This window comes from Lepisma saccharinum, chromosome 28, assembly GCF_977018435.1.
Source record: "Lepisma saccharinum chromosome 28, izLepSacc3.1, whole genome shotgun sequence".
NCBI lineage: Eukaryota > Metazoa > Arthropoda > Insecta > Zygentoma > Lepismatidae > Lepisma > Lepisma saccharinum.
Genome location: NC_139256.1, coordinates 5,437,564 through 5,454,105, shown reverse-complemented (window position 1 = coordinate 5,454,105; position 16,542 = coordinate 5,437,564). Strand labels below are relative to the sequence as shown.

The 16,542-nt window shown below is 37.8% G+C and overlaps 1 protein-coding gene across 3 annotated transcripts in view; it reads left to right on the top strand.

Moving 5' to 3' along the window:
* Positions 1-16,023, top strand: part of Mf (myofilin) — a 40,185-nt gene extending 24,162 nt beyond the window's left edge. For 2 of the 3 annotated variants that reach the window (XR_014440878.1, XR_014440877.1), the window contains exons 4-6: positions 8,243-8,422; positions 12,992-13,417; positions 15,308-16,023. Coding sequence is in view for 1 of the 3 variants with exons in the window: in XM_083113806.1 (XP_082969932.1) it covers positions 8,243-8,422; positions 12,992-13,231; positions 15,308-15,324 (437 nt within the window). In the remaining 2 variants the exon portion in view is untranslated. The remainder of the gene's footprint in view (positions 1-8,242; positions 8,423-12,991; positions 13,418-15,307) is intronic. The other variant, XM_083113806.1, reaches the window with a different exon arrangement.
* The last annotated feature ends 519 nt before the right edge of the window (positions 16,024-16,542 follow it).

The window sequence follows — 16,542 nt, the reverse complement described above, 5'->3', positions numbered from 1 at the left end:
TTCTAAATAACATCAAAGTTACAACTCCACATATCAAGGAGAAAATGCGGCTTCAAAGTTAAACACAAACATGAAACCATATTATCTAACAATTTAAACATATACTACTTCAATATAATCCATGAATAAATCTGGGAAATGTATTTCTGCAAAGCAGAAGTCATGAAATGGTTTAAAGGGCAGGTGGTTTTAAGCTAATAGGCTAAGGTATGTCGTATATAATGTAAGTATATAGATAGATTAATTTTACTAAAGTGTCTGCCTGTTTGTAACATATCTTGAGCTAAAAATCTTGCTGGTTTAGTTCATTTAACTATCTTCATTGAAAACGCGGATTTACGTCTGTTGATATGCCACCCACGCCAGACAAATTTTGACACCCTCAGATAGTATGGGGGAGGGGGCAAAAACCAACAGCATTGTATCCATGCTTAAATTATTCCAACGTATCTTTCTTCTATCCAAACCTCTGTGAAATAGATAGTTTTAAATACCAGTATTATTTTGTAGTTTAAAGCAACCTCATTTCTCTTCAATGCGCCCTATGAAAAGCTCGAATACGTTAACGTGCAAAATATTGAATACCCTTCATATTTTAATATATTCTAAGGAGAAATATATAGCGAATTTGTGTAGCAAATATATAGGTAAAGTTACGACAGCCATGTATTTGCAGTTAATAATGCCGATTCTGGAATTGTAATTTTATATCGAAGCAATTTCTTTCTCATTATTTTGGGAAATTAACTAAGTTTTAAATGTGCTATTAATGGTTTACTTATGTAGCTTCTCTCTCAATATGTCTAGCAAAAAATGTGGTTTCTTGGTACTACTACCGTAAGTTCCATTCCAATTTAATATAGAACTTAATTATTATGTTTTCTTTACACAAAGAAAAGACTAGCTGTGTACGAAATGTTCTAGCTGTTACTTCAGAACGCATAGGCCTATGATTCAAGACATTTTTAATGTGCATGATCTGAAAACCTACTTGAAAGGGAGGTGTTAATTATTCGATTTTGACTGCAACGCACCTACAACGAATTCAAAAACACTTGGATTGTATAATTGTACATACCTTTACACCTACAAGAGATATGACGATGTACTATTTAAGCTTGCTTAGACTTAAAAGTATTAATAAATATTTTCTAAAATTGCACTTCATAAGTGACATTATGGTCGGAAAGAGTTGAGTTCTGAAGCGAGTATGTTGAACTTTTCGGACATAGCCTAAAAACTGCAAAGAAATGAAATATTTAATTAGAATAGTTCATACAGTTATGTCCTTAAGGGTATTTTTTCCTGTACTGGGAACACTACTCCCCTGCTTCGTGCATGACACGATACCAAAGTTTGGGAGGTGGTGAACACATTCTGCAAGATTGTTTCTGAGCGGTGTGTCCAGAGACCGTACTTGGGGATGATCTACGGGCGCTTAAGACGTGGGCATTTTTAATTCGGATGGTACCGGGACCAAAGCGGCATTGCAAAAATCTAGACAAGAACGAGACCAGGTTCTTCGAAACACATTCAGACGAAACCGAGAACGAGATAAACGTCTGTAAAATGATGAAATGACAGGATCCGATCCGATTCGAGACTTTCGATCACATCCGATTTCCTCTAATATGCAAAGCAATCACGCATACGAAGCTGATATCTAACTGATAAGTCGTATATTTTGTTTATAGTAATTACAAATCCAATCTAATGGCAATTATGAGCATGTGTCACATGGTTGCATGTACTCAGGATAAAATTATTTTAGAGGCCTCTACGCGTGAAAATCAGTTGTCAAATAAAAACGTTTCTTAAGAAAAGTTGTTTACCTTAATGACTTCTAGACCCTGTCAAGATTGGTGCGATGACACTGTGAATACACTGTTTATAATATATATTTCGAGACCCAAGACGAAACCGATACTTGCCCTTCGAGACCAGGACCAGAACGAGACAGACATTTACAACCGAAGATTCGACAGAGATTACCAAGTCTCGTCTCGGCTCGATACCATGCCACGTCTTAAGAGCCGTATAGATCAGCTTTGAGCAACTCATGTGCACTTGGAGAGGTAAGCGAGCGTTCCACCTGTACACTGTATCTCAAGACCAGTGAGCAGTGGGGGAGTAGGGGGAGCCACTTCCATTCAGGGGCAAAAAATACTGCGGCAGAACCACCTACTGTTTCTTCTGCCATGATTAGAGTGTCACACTACACTGTTACTAACGAATCAGTATAACGAGAGTTTCCAACTGAACGAACGTGACCGACGAAGCCTCCTCCATTGCTAACGCGTTCCCTTTGGCCCCTTTTACAATGCTACAGTACGAGAGTGCTCTTTCATAAATACGGCGGGTTAACCAGGCCTGGCAAAGATGAATGATGAAGAGAGCATGCTGTCGACATCACTGAACCATTTGCTCATATTCATATTTGGGGAAAATACTATCAGGCGAGTGAGTATATGATAGTTGCTGCAGAAGTCCTCACTGCCACCCCCAAAGCATAAGCCTCACTCAGTTTGTAGTCTAGCAAAATGCAGCAGAGATGGTGTTCAGGTTCAAGAAACTGGCAGCAGGGTTCCACGTTTACTATGGCATAGAGCAAGACATGGAAATTTCTTCATAAAGCATGTAATGATCATCAGATCAGTGGCAACACTGAAGGAAGACCAGGGTGGAGCATGGACGGTGATGGTGCCCGATACATGCATGAAGCCTGAGTCTACAGGCCTGCCCCTTTTACCACACAAGTAACAAATATGATTTTGATGGTATTCAGTGGTATATTAAATGTGACTGCCCTCCCTAGAAAATATTCCTGCTTCCCCATTCATCTTTTATTTGATACCATCACTGGACATGGATCCGATGAAAAACCAGTGCTCTCGAGTTCGTCTCAGTTTTCATGTAGTCTTCTCATTGGGTAGGTATCCTCCACTGCAACTTTAAGCACATAAATACATATACATGCATGCTCATAGCCACATCAGTTACAGGAATCTATTTCAAGAAGTGGATCAATGCATTTGGAGACAAGAGTAAAATGCTTTTAAAGGTACTTTTTCTTAAATTATATCATATTCATTGATCTGTAGTGTTGTGGTAATTCAGGTGTGTAGATAAATATTGAGGAACAGTAGAGGTCCAGTCGACAAGGCACCTGACTGCCCAGGTTCGATTCCTGCGATGATCTAAGGTTGTAATATTTCCGGTCTTGTCCCTGCATAAAATGACTCTGGGTCCCACCCAGCCTCTAATAAAGGGCACCCGAAGGCAACACTAAGAAGTGAATGCGATTATAGCTTGGCGCTGATGACATCACCTCCGGAAACATTGCTTTGTACTTAAGAAATTCATTTTTGGACGATTTGGTTGAACCATTTTGAGGAGGCTTACACAGACAATCTACAAAGATATGACTGGTCCTTCTCATATTTCAGAAATTATAAAAAGTCTCCTGCACTTCTTTACTTAAGAAGACCTGACTCTTCTCCCCTGTCTAACGATGAACAAAATGTCTTGCTCGTGTTCACAATAGACTTACACATATTTACTTCTTAATATTATTAATTTAAATATGTTAATAAATATACTTAGTAACATCCAGCTCGGAGAACTTACATTATGAGTGCTTGATAGTAAAACTACCCCAACACATTGCCACATTGCAACATGCCAGCCATGTAGGCACATGCAACATAGACATAACTTGGCGGGGGCAAGGGGGCACTTGACCCCACAAAATTTTCAGGTTTATGAAAATTTACAAGATAGTGGTACTTTTGTTAATCTCCCGTAACCTGAGGACCAGAGTAACGAGAATTTTTTATGATTTTGAAAGTAACAGTTATTTATCAAAATAGTCCTGAATGATAATTTTATGGGCTTGAAAACTTTTTGACACCCCTCCCCCCCCATCCCCCCAAAGTTAGGTTTCAAGTTACGCCTATGCATGGGGAGATGTGGAGGTGGAGCTTCACACATTCATAATCTCGAGAATTTGTGGAGGTGATATGACTAGCATCATGCTCCTGCTGCCTGTACATCCTGGGATACCCAGGTACTCATGTATTAGAGGCTGGATGAACGCCAGAGCTGTTCCAATCAGGAATGTTGGTGAAATATCTCCCACCTGAAATTAGCCTTCCTGGGAATTGAACCTGAGTCTCCTGCACGGCAGTCAGATACCTACCGACTGGACCACTCCAGCTCTAAGAGTGCTTGATACAAGACACAAAACAGAACCTTTGTGAACAACACAGGCTTCCATTCACTTTAATAGTGTTCAATATTCCAAACAGTACCAAAAAAAAATTGGTACAGGTTTATTTTTTCCCAACAGATTAGAGAAAATGCATAAATAATGTGAATTGTGAATTTGGCATAATCTTTAAAATCTTCTTATGTTTGTTATTACTTGTAATTCTTATCTCTTTGCTTGCAAATTACCAGGCACTGTTTATATCAAGTATAATAACCATAGGCAAAATTGTCCACCACTATTTTCGTTATTTCCTTACATTTATTATATGTATTTTTAGTGAATTAAATTATAATTTTGTTAGAACAAAGGTTGTCTTCTGCTTATTCATGTATTTTGTTCTGATTCTCAACCCCCACACTGTGGAAAATGGAATAAATTAACGTGGTGACGGACAATTTGACTATTATTACATTTGTTGTTAACTGGGTTTAAAAATATAGGTTCTGGTTTTCTACATGGTCGTACAGTGGGATCCATGAGTATTACCGTGCAAATTGTCCATGACTATTTTCATTAATTTTTCTATTACATCCTATGTGTTTTTAAGCAATGGATTTTTATGTATGCTGGTGCAGAAGTTGTCAACAGCTTGTTTTGAGTTTTCTTTTAATTCTTGAAGCTCTTATTGGGTCAAATAAAGTGCACGAACATGGTGATGGACAATTTGCACTGTAATACTCATGGATCCCACTGTACATTGCAAACCCTCCCCATAGCTGGTACAAATGCAAAATTCTCACAGATATATCACAATTATCTTTGTGCAATGTATCAGGGTTATTGCAACATTTCAGGAATGTTGAAGTTTGTTACAAGTCCACTTTATGCACAGATAAGCTAATAGGAACTGTGTCTACATTTTCAAGTGGGATCTGAACCTATATGTGCCTCCACTAGGAATGAAACAAGGCAACGACGATACACTATGGAGTAGGAGAGGTGCCGGTACAGGAAATCTTCTTCCAGGTATTATGTTTAATGAATGACAACATGATGCAGTAAATCTAGGTGAAATAAATTCCATTGTAACACAAAGTAATGCACTATTATCGAGCTTTTCAGGGTGTTTTTCTACTCTTTCTATTGAAATGTATTCAATAGTATCTCCTCTAACATAAATGTTCATTTTACCTTACTAATACGAAAAGTGGTTTACAAACTTTGTCAAGCTAAAAAATTGGTCAGATCTAGGGCTGGGCTGATACCAATGCCAAGGTATCGGTATCGGTTTATACCAGTGGTATCCAATATGATACTTTTAGTACCCTATATTATTCACACTATCCGTGGTCACATTGTTACTAGGAAGGATAAGGGCTTATAACCAGGATGAGGATTGACAGGCAGCAAGAACTCTCAAAGTAGGCACTTAGAGTGATGAATAACAAAGGATTTGTCACTATTTTCATGCATTAGGCATTCAAAAAGCAGCTTCCTTCGAAAAAGACACTTATGAATAAAATGGCCTGAAATGTTTTTTAAACATATAAGTCTAGATTTTATGGCCAAGAAACAAAAAATACATTTTAGAGCATATCCTCAGCCTACTTATGGCACATCATCATCATCCTTTGCCGTTTCCTGCCTCTGGTTGGGTCGGCATAGAAGTCAAGCCTCTCCATTTTTTCCTTGTCTTCCACCACTCCTCTTTTCCTCGGTGTTGTTCCATTCTTGTCCTCTTCTCCCAACACTCTCTGCTATCTGCTCTTTCCACAGACATCTTGGTCTCCCTCTTGGCCTTATTCCCACTCCTTGTGCATTGTAAGCACTTACTGGTAGTCTTTCTGCACCCATCCTCTTCATGTGTCCAAATCATCTCATCTGTGCCTGATGTATCCTGTCCTGAAGCTTTACCACAACCATTGTCTGTCGGATCTCCTCATTCCTTATTCTAACCCTTCTAGTCTTCCCCAATATACTCCTTAAGAATTTCATCTCCACTGCCTGCATCTTTCTTTTGTCTCTCTCTGTCATTGTCCAAGTCTCTGCTCCATACATAATTATGGGCACATATATTACTTTCTTGCATTTCATAGGTACATCCCTGTTCCATATTAATCTTCAAACGCTTTGATATATTCCACCACACATTTGTTCTTTCTGTTTACCTCCTCATCTATTCTTCCACTTCTCTCAATTATGCTTCCTAGATATTTGAAGTTCTCCATTACCCTCAACTCTTCCGTGTCTATCTTTATTCTTGGTTCATTCCTGGCTCTGTTTCTTGTTGTAATTAGCACCTCACTCATTTCTGCACTGAATTTCATTCCTGCTCTTCTGATTTCCTCATTCCAACTATCAAGCTGTCTCTGTACTTCTTCGTCCCTGTTCCCTGTTCCCCCATATACTGTTGATCTGCCTCTTCTAAATCCATAATGTTCTTCTCTCATGTTCAGCTCTGTTACTTCCCTTATTCTTTTCTCTAATATTTACTCACACACCTTTGCTGAGTGGCACATAAGTTTTATTCCTCTGTAGTTTTTACATTCCTTTCTGTCACCCTTCTTGAATATGGGAACTATTTGTCCCTTTGTCCAATCTCTTGGCACTTCTCTCTCTTGCCACACTGTTTCCAACACACTGTACAACCACTTCACACCAATCACTCCTGCTCCTAGTATCATTTCCACTGGCACTTCATCTACTCCAGGTGCTCTACCTCTCTTCATTCTCTTCAGAGCTTCCTCCACTTCTTTCCATCTGAGATTCACTTTTTCCTCCCTCTTTTCTTTTTCCTTCACTTCTTCATGTTTATTTCCTTTTTTTCACATTCAGCAATTTCTCGAAATGATTTCTCCACATTCTCCTTATTACTTCAGCCTCTTCTATGTTTCCCCTTTAATCCCTTAGCTTACATCTGTCTTCTCTTTCTCTCACTAATCCATACAATACTTTCTCGTTCCCATCTACATCTTCTTCTAGCACTTTGGCCCATTCTTCCATCCACTTTCTTCTTTCCTCCTTTACTACTGTTCTTGCCTCTTTCTTATTTTCCACGTACTCTTTTCGTGCATTTTGTGATTTAACTTTAAGCCATTTTCTAAATGCATCATTTTTGTTTTTCACTGCCTCTCTAGTTCTTTCATTCCACCATGGTGTTTCTTTCTTCTTTCTTTTCTTGCTTGTCCTTCCACATACCTTTTCAGCTGCCTCTACTAATTCTGTTTAAAATCTTGTCCATTCTGTTTCTACTCCTTTGGGTTCATCTCTTGGCACTTTTGTTCCCAATATTTCTTGATATTTCTCTTTTATCATCTTATCCTTCAATTTCCACACTCTTATCCTTCTCTCTTGTTCCTCCCTTCTATCTGTTATTTTCCATCTCCTCACATCTCCTACTAGTAGCCTGTTCTCACTGGGTATTACTTTAATGTTGTTCATTTTCTTCTTTACTTCCTTGTTTACCAATATATAATCTATTACCGACTTTTATTCATGATTCCAACTGTATCTTGTAATTTTATGGTTGTCATATTTCTTCTTAAACCAGCTATTATTACCTACTAACAGTCAGTTTCTCTTACAACAGTCCAGTAGCCTACTTCCCTCCTCATTCCTCTGCCCCCATCCATCTGCTCCAAGTACTTCTGTATACCCCTTCCTGTCTCTTTCCACTTGTGCATTAAAATCACCCATCACAATTTGCCTGCATAAAATTATAAAACAAATCTCAGAGTTCAGCCCATTCAATGTTTCTCAAAAGTTGGCACCACTGATTATATCATGTGAAATTATGAACATTTTAAAGCAAAACTCTGGCAGATTGTTATGCTATGGTTCATATTCTGAACTGTTTACGTTTTGAAGTATCAGAATTGGCATTAGTGAGAATTGGTAAAAGTAGCAACGCTGGTATCAGTAACAGGTTAAAGCAACATTGGCTCAGCCCTAAGGAAAACTGATAAGGTTTGTAAGCACCTTACGATGTTGTGTGTTTAGTTTAGTCTCTGTATCATGTGTTTTGTTTCCCAGGTGAAATCGCAGCCCACAAGGCGTGGGACGATCACTTAAGGCGCCTTGCCAACATTGAAAGTCTGTATCCTTCAAAATACCCCTATGCTATGCGTCACAATGCTGAACGTCCTAAATCAGACACTTGGAAGCCCCTGCACCCATCACCCCGCGAAACCGCAGTTGCTTTCAATTATGCTGGTAGGTGATGGAACAATAATTTAGTTAGTGCCTAAAGTTTAGGCTCTCTCCATATCTCATTTTTTCATATTGCAATATGATTTATGATTAGATCTGCATTTGGAACTTAAAATAATAATAAAAATGCTGACAGTGGACTATATTCCAGTTTGAGGATGCTAACCAAGGGTGCCAGCAGGATTTTTTCTTGGGGGAGGAGGGGGAAAATGCTTAAAGTGGGAAAAACGTGGAGTGATGCTTTCCTTTACTCTCCTTAAGTGAATTCTCGTAAAGCATCCTCAGCACTAGGATAATTTGCATAAGCACTTAATCTGCTGTCGTTCGTGGCATCTCTCGTCTATGCTTACATGCCACAATTTCCAAATTTAAATTGTATGAAGCCTCTCCATATGGGTCAACTGTCACCCCTCCCTGCCCTCCGCCTCTGTGGGTGCCCTTGGTGCTAAAGTAAAAACATGTTTTAAAGATATTTGTATTTTTCTTGTTTTATGTTGCTTGATTGATTGATTGATTTTGTTTATTGCCGGCCTCCGTGGCACATCGCACTACAACGCCAGGGGTTTTGGGATCGAATCCTGGTCATGGCTATTCTTCATGATTGTCCCTTCATCAATTTCATCCTATTATCACTCATTCCCCATCTTTGCAATTAGCCAAAAGTGGCAGAAAAGCACAGTAAAATAAACCAAATCAATCAAACAATGATTTGGTTCATTTTACTTCCTTTTCCTGCCACTTTTTGTTCATCGCGAAGATGAAGATGAATGATGCATGATGTAATTGATGAAGGGACACTTATGAAGAACACCCACCACGAAGGTCGACTTAATTTTATGTTGCTTCTTTCCCCCTTTAGGGTAATTGTAACAATGATCACCCATGCACACTTCAGGACTCAAACTTACAACTCTCAGTTACAAGACTGAACTCCTAGCACTCAATGTGTTTGGCCACGTGCTTCTAATTTGGAAAGCTCGTATTATTTTCTTTTAACACAAGCAAAACCACTGCCAAAATATATTGAAAATTATTGTTAAAAAAAATGTTTGAACTGGAAAGCTAAAGTTCACTGTCAGTAATTAATGTCTTAATGAATAACTATAAAAACATGTAACTTCTATGCTAACTATAAATAAAATACATGCCCAGAGGTTTCGAGCACTGAGTGAACCAACATTTAAAGTGGGATCTGAACCACTGGGATCAAGCCCAGGAGGCACCAGCATGTCTCTTGGAAGGAATGATGCTTTCTAGGGGGAAAATTTAAAAAACTTCCCTTATTTCGAAAATTTCCTAAAAGAATGGAGAATTTGCATTGAAAAATAAGATAAAGGACAGACAATTTTCAGATCAGTTTCTACTGACACATTTGGTAGCATAGAAGGTACATCCTGTAGTGAACTTAATATTCATGTAACATGATGGCATTCAATGTTTCATAATATTACTTGTGGGTAGAGAACAAAAATCATGGTCAACTGTGTGCTTTTTATATGTTTTTTGTGTAAAAGAAGGAACAGATGGTAAATAATACTACACAGTGAAGTGAATAATGTACATTTTTAAAAAATGTAATTATTACACAAAACAAGCATAAGGTAAGTATGAACTGTCTATCATTTCTTAGATTCCAAAAGCAATGTTATACATGTTAATTTAGGTTAGGATAGTGGGTGCTAAGTACATACAAACAACATATATGCACACACATGCATGTATGTGTATTGCGTGTAAGAAGTATTTCTAAAACAAAGTAGGAATTAATGGAAAGCAAAAATGCAAAATTTCAAATGTATAAATGTGCAACCTTGACAGTGGTTACCAATCTTTAACCAAAACATGATAAAAATAGTTAAGACAAATTAAAGAGTAGAAATAATATTAAACAATTTTAGAAAGCATATATATGGTCATGTAATAATTGGAAACAATTAAGTTTAATGAAAATTACTTATCCTGAATATTTGCACTAACCACTAATTTGAATATGTAAAAAAATTAATAATAATTTTTGTAGTTACAAGCGGTTCAGCTTGAAACTGATATGTTAAAAGAGACTGGTAGAAGTTTTGGTGAAAGGTATCAAGAACACATAGACAGTGTAAAAGAGGGTAACTTAAAGATTAGCCTTGGCATGCACAGATTGTAACGATTCATGTAGTACTTGATTTAAGGTTCTTGTCATTCAGCAAAGCAACACTGAAAGAAAAGTGTTAAATCATGAAAAAAGACATTTTGAAATGAATTGCAATGGTGGAGATTTTTAAGGGTACGGTAGATCAAAGTGTTTAAGTGTTCCCCACTAACCTGGAAAATGTCTTTCTTAGTTCAAAGCATGGCAGACACGACATCATTACATGGTTGTCCACGTTTTAAGTTTCTATAACCATTTTTAGCAACACCTGAAGAAGGGCCCAGAAATGGGCCAGTAACATTATGATACAAGCAGTTTCAAGCTGAACTACTTGCAAGTACAAAACATGGTGCTCCTGTAGTTTGTTAGTGCATCAGGTTCGTAGTAAAATCACAGGTCTGTTGTAGGTTCAATCTCCACTATCAATAAGAAATTTGCTCAACTGTAGATGAGAAAAGAGGTGCTTTCTTGAAACATAATGTTTTTGAAATAAGTATAGTTAGAAGCACTGGACAATTGATAATGTCCAATTAACACTGCATGATAATACAGAACCATTGTCACTATCATTCAGGGAATTAATTAACCCTTAATGATCAAATTAATAATAAATGGTTTGTAATGTATTTATTAGTGTATCTACCACTTTGATTCATCTTCAGGGAAAAGTGGGAGAAATTATTGATGTTTGGTTATTAAAGGTTGTGTTTCTACCTATGGCTTAATTGCAAGTTTCATTCAACATTGCATTATTTAAACACAGATAATTAGATTTTAGTCATCCCCCCCCACCCCAATGTTTTTGAAGTGGTTTTCACTTCGCTGCTGTTGTAACTACTTAGGTAGACATACACTGGTGAATGAGTGGCTGTCTTCTATTATCTTCCACAAATGCAAACAACACCATATGTACATGTATTCATATCATGCCCACTATGGATTCAAACCTAGAACACAACTGCCTTCAGAATACATATGAGGTGTTGCGGACACGAACTCAACAAACATACATTGTGAGGGAAATTCGTTTTAAGTTGCCAGTCACAGTGCAAACTCCCCAAACACTTAGTAACAGTAGATCGGAATGTTTCATGTGTGATTTCCAAAGTTTTTTGTGGAGTTCCCACTGTGCCTGACAACTTGAAACGCATTTCCCTCACAATGCACGTTTGTTGAGTTTGCCCTTCATATCTGCAATGCTTCATATGTAAAACCTGCCTACAGGCCCGTAGCAAAAAAATATTTCGAAGGGGGCTCATCCCTTATCAGCAGCCGCCATCTGAAGGCGAGAGATTGGGGTGGGGGGTAGAAGAACCAAAGATGAATTTCTCAATATACGCTGTACACTATTTAAATTAGAGATTTCAAGGATTTCAGAGGGTGCTTCAGCTATGTGCCTGCCTGCTCAATACAGTGATTTTGCACCTAAAGTTAGAGGTGCCACGATGCTCTGATATAATTATAATTAGATATAAAATGTATTCTGTTATGATGGTAGATCTGCAATTGATTAAGAATATCATGCTAAACGTCATTTGCCCATCTTAATCTTAATTGAAATAATTACCTTGCTTACTGCCTCTTATAATTCAGAGAATCAATTCCAAAAACTTCTGCTGAGTTGGTAAAAAGAATGGAAAACATTCCACAAAGAACTCGAATCATTCATTCAATAAATTTAATTTAGGTGCATGAATTTAGTTATAGCTTCAATTCTGTGACTTTTTATTAGAAAAAGAAACAGCATATTTTGAAATGTACTTACAATTTTAACTATAAACTGATGCACCAACATATAAGCTGATCCTGATAAGAGTAATGATTAATCTACAGCTTCTCTTTTCTATATACTTTAAAAATGGTTTCACGTAGTACATAGAGAACTTGCAGGTTCGATTAAAGGAGTTTTCTTTTAACGTTACTGACATTTGATTTGAAACTGAGTGAAATAATAAAGAGAGAAAGCAGTGGTGTATTCTCCAATGTTGCATGGTTTACTGCTGGTAAAGCAACTTTTTTTTCCCATACATAGAAATTGCCGGAAAATTTGAAGTTGTCGGACTTCAGTTTTTGTTTTGCTTGCATGCCTAATTTCTATTATATTTCTAATTATAATTCTAAATAACACATAATAAATATATAAGAATTGTTGCAGTAAACCAGGTGAAATTTTCAGAATATGCCACTGAGAAAGTAAAAGACAGAAAAATGGAAATAAAAAATCAAGAATTTAACCTGTGGCAGCAAATCTTCTTAAGATCATTTGAAACAATTGGTACAGTCTAAATAATGATCACAGGGACAAATAATGCATTATGACTGTTTATACATACTAATATATTCAGGCAACTAACAAACGTACAAGAGGAACTGAACGATTAATAACACAACAAATAATAAAGTTACCATTCATAAAATTGTACTTACTTCTACAGGATTGCCGATATACAGTCGGGGAGGCTACACAAGACGACCTCTTCTTGAGCTTTTTAAGCCAGTGCCGGCAGTACCAGCCAGTCGAAATATACGCGATCCATGGTGGTATGAATACCCTGAATTGCGCCCATTTGATTCCCCCTACACGTGGCTCAAAACCCCTTCTTACCTTAGGGCTAGCTACCTCTCACCTGTGAAGAACACTTATCTGTGGACAAGGCATCCTGGGCGACCATTTGGTGAGTTCAAAGTGCTGATTTACTGAATACTGTCTGCAAAGGAATAACTTGTTAGATTTAGCACCACAAGCATCTACTCTATTTTCCTATAACTGGCTTACTGATTATGAGCTTTAGCATGGCTTCCAACAAGGGATAAAAGAATTGGATAACATACCAGCTAACCAAGTGGTTATAAACAAGGACGTAAGTGAAACTACATATTTATTGAACTATAAGCTTAAATCCATTATTTTAACAATTTAAAACACTAACATGGCACAAAACTAATTGCAATAATCTAAACTCAGTGACATGATGACGTATCGTTGGTTCTAAATTACTTCTAAATAAAAACTAATATTAATAATTAATGCTTTATTTATTTATTTATTCTTTAAAGTAAAAAAAATGTAAAGGTAAAGGTAAAGTGCTCCCCTGTGCATAGCACCACGCCATGAAGGCGTATAGGGGGTGTGGGGGTAACGCCCCACACTTTCTTGATCCAGTCGTGAGTGGGGGTGATGTGATCAGCATCATGCCCCTGACCGCCTTTACCCCCCAGGGTTTCCCCCAGGTACCCATTCTGGGTGGGCGCCAGGGCCGCTTCCATCGTTAGAAAAGTTCCCGGATTTGAACCAGCCAGGGATCGAACCCGGGACCTTTAGCATGGTAGTCAGACGCGTTATTGACAGAGCCATGTTTTTAAGATAATTGTATTTTTCTCATTTTATGTTGCTTGATTGATCTGGTTTATTTTAGTTCACTTTTCTTCAACTTACTTCTTTACTTTTGGCTAATCACGAAGATGAGGATGAGTGATGATAATCATGAAATTAACAAAGGAACATTCACAAAGAACACCAACACCCAGGCTGGGATTCGAACCCAGGACCCCTGATGTTGTGGCATACTGTGTCAACCACACTGGCACGGAGGCTGGTTTATCATCTGTTGCCTTTTCCATTTATACAGGGTGAGTCATAAGTCTCCATACAAATGGTGTAAATGATGACTAATGTTTATTTTTTCTTTTCAGGCAGGTGAACCAATGAAAAGTGATGCCACTAACGAAGGAAGAACGGATTGACATCATTCTGTTGGCTGGGAGTGGTACCACCCGTCATGTAGCACGTACATTCAATGCAACCCACAGAACGCAGATAACCCATGACACCGTGGCCAAACTTATCAAGAAATTCAGAAGGACAGGTTCCGTCGCCTACGAAAGCAGGCCTGGAAGACCAAAGACAGCAACAGATAAAAAGAGGGTAACGCAGGTGTCACGGTGTCATGGGTTATCTGTGTTCTGTGGGTTGCATTTAATGTACGTGCTACATGATGGGTGGTACCACTCCCAGCCAACAGAATGATGTCAATCCATTCTTCCTTCGTTAGTGGCATCTCTTTTTCATTAGTACACCTGCCTGAAAAGGAAAAATAAACATTAGTCACCATTTTCACCATTTGTATGGAGACTTATGACTCACCCTGTATATACATGGAGGTATGACACTTGAATTTCAATGTAATATGGGTATTGTAGGTTTGTCAAAAGCTGTTTCTTTCATGAAATCAATTTTACATTTAAAAAGTGTGACTTTTCAAATATGAGGATATACCGTGGCATGCCCAAGGAGTGGATTGGTGGGGGTCATAATCCCCTCCTCCCTTTGCCCAGTATTCCTAAAAGAAAGAACATCTCTTTTCTTGTTCATCTTCTATGCTTGTTAGGAGAGAGCTTGAAAAAACCGAACTGCCTTCAATTCCATGATTTTTTTATGTCACTGTGCATTTAAAAGCATGTGCCTGAAAACACCCTGTCTGAAGAAGGTTTACAGCTTAAAAGCAGTGCTCGAAGTGAGGGCAATGGCATCTTGCCAATTTTCGCAAAGCATCCCCTCCAGCTGTCTCATTGTCACCATGTTAAACCGTAGGCACATTCCTTCAGTTAACCCCAAGGCTTAACCAAACATCCCCCAGCTAATATTTTTCACTTCAAGCGCTGCTTAAAAGTATGGTAAGTTAATGGTGAAATGTCAGTCGATATGTTAAGTGAAGACTGCTTTGAACAAAGACATTTTCTTTCTCTTCCAGCTTACCACTTCTATTAAACTGGACGATCCAAGCACCAGACACCTCTACATCTCACTTCAGCCCCTCGGCAACTCCACTGCTCTGACACTTAAGTAATTGGTCACGGCAAGGCTTCTCAACGACTGTCAACTGAACACTGGAATGAAAACTGAAGTCTTGTACATGTACAAGCTTCTTCTATCAAAGGAACGAACCAAACTTCCTCAACCTTGTCTGTTAAGCCAAGTATTGAGGAAGTTTCCTCTACGGAAGAAATTTATCCTTATGTTACATTAGATGAAGGACTCAATGGTGTAATTTCCTACTTTTCCATAGTAAACACCATTGTTTCTGTACCTTTCATCTTGATATTTAAAAATACATTCTGAAGAATCGAAACTGCCAAATAACTTCCTCTTAATAGAACATTTATTTTTGTGAATTAAATTTTCAAAAAAATATGCGAAAAAAATGAAATCATTCTTCATAAAATATTCGTGTAAAATATTATTTTGTAAAAGAAATGTCGTAAAATATTTTATGTATGTATGTATGTAATATGTAAATATGTTTATGCAAACAAGTTTGAACAGAAGCTATTAGAAAAAGGAATGGTGTAGGCTGTGGGCATTTGTGTGCCAGGAAGGGATGAGTCAAGTCACACTCAAGCTCATCATCAGCAATGTTAATCTCTGAATGTAATTATAAAATATATTAAAATAAATAAATGGAAAGTACTTATTTGTTTATCTTCTAGTTCACATGGGGATATTAGTCCTGAAATGTATAAACAGGGTGATTTTTTATACATGAAACCATTGGAAGTAGCCATAATTTACGAACTACGTGTCACACACCTTTCAAACTTCAGTGGAATGTTCTACAGACTTGGGAGTTTTAACAACAATATGTGCAATGTGTGCCCCTTTCCTATCACGGACATGGCGCAAAATGACAACGAAATTGTGCCCCACTGCTGCTAATGTGTCCTCAGAAATATCGAATATTTCTTCTTCTACGCCATTTTTCAGTTCTTGAATTGTTGTAGGGTTAGTCTGAAATACTGTGTCTTTAAGGTAACCCCAAAGAAAATAGTCACAGGGGGTCATATCCGGTGACATTGGTGGTCATTCAAACCCCTTCCCATGCACTTGGGGATAACTATTAGACAACACACGGTGATCAAACATCTCCTCGAGATAATCAAGAACTATTGTTGCCGTGTGAGGTATCCCCCCTCCCCCACCCATGTGCAT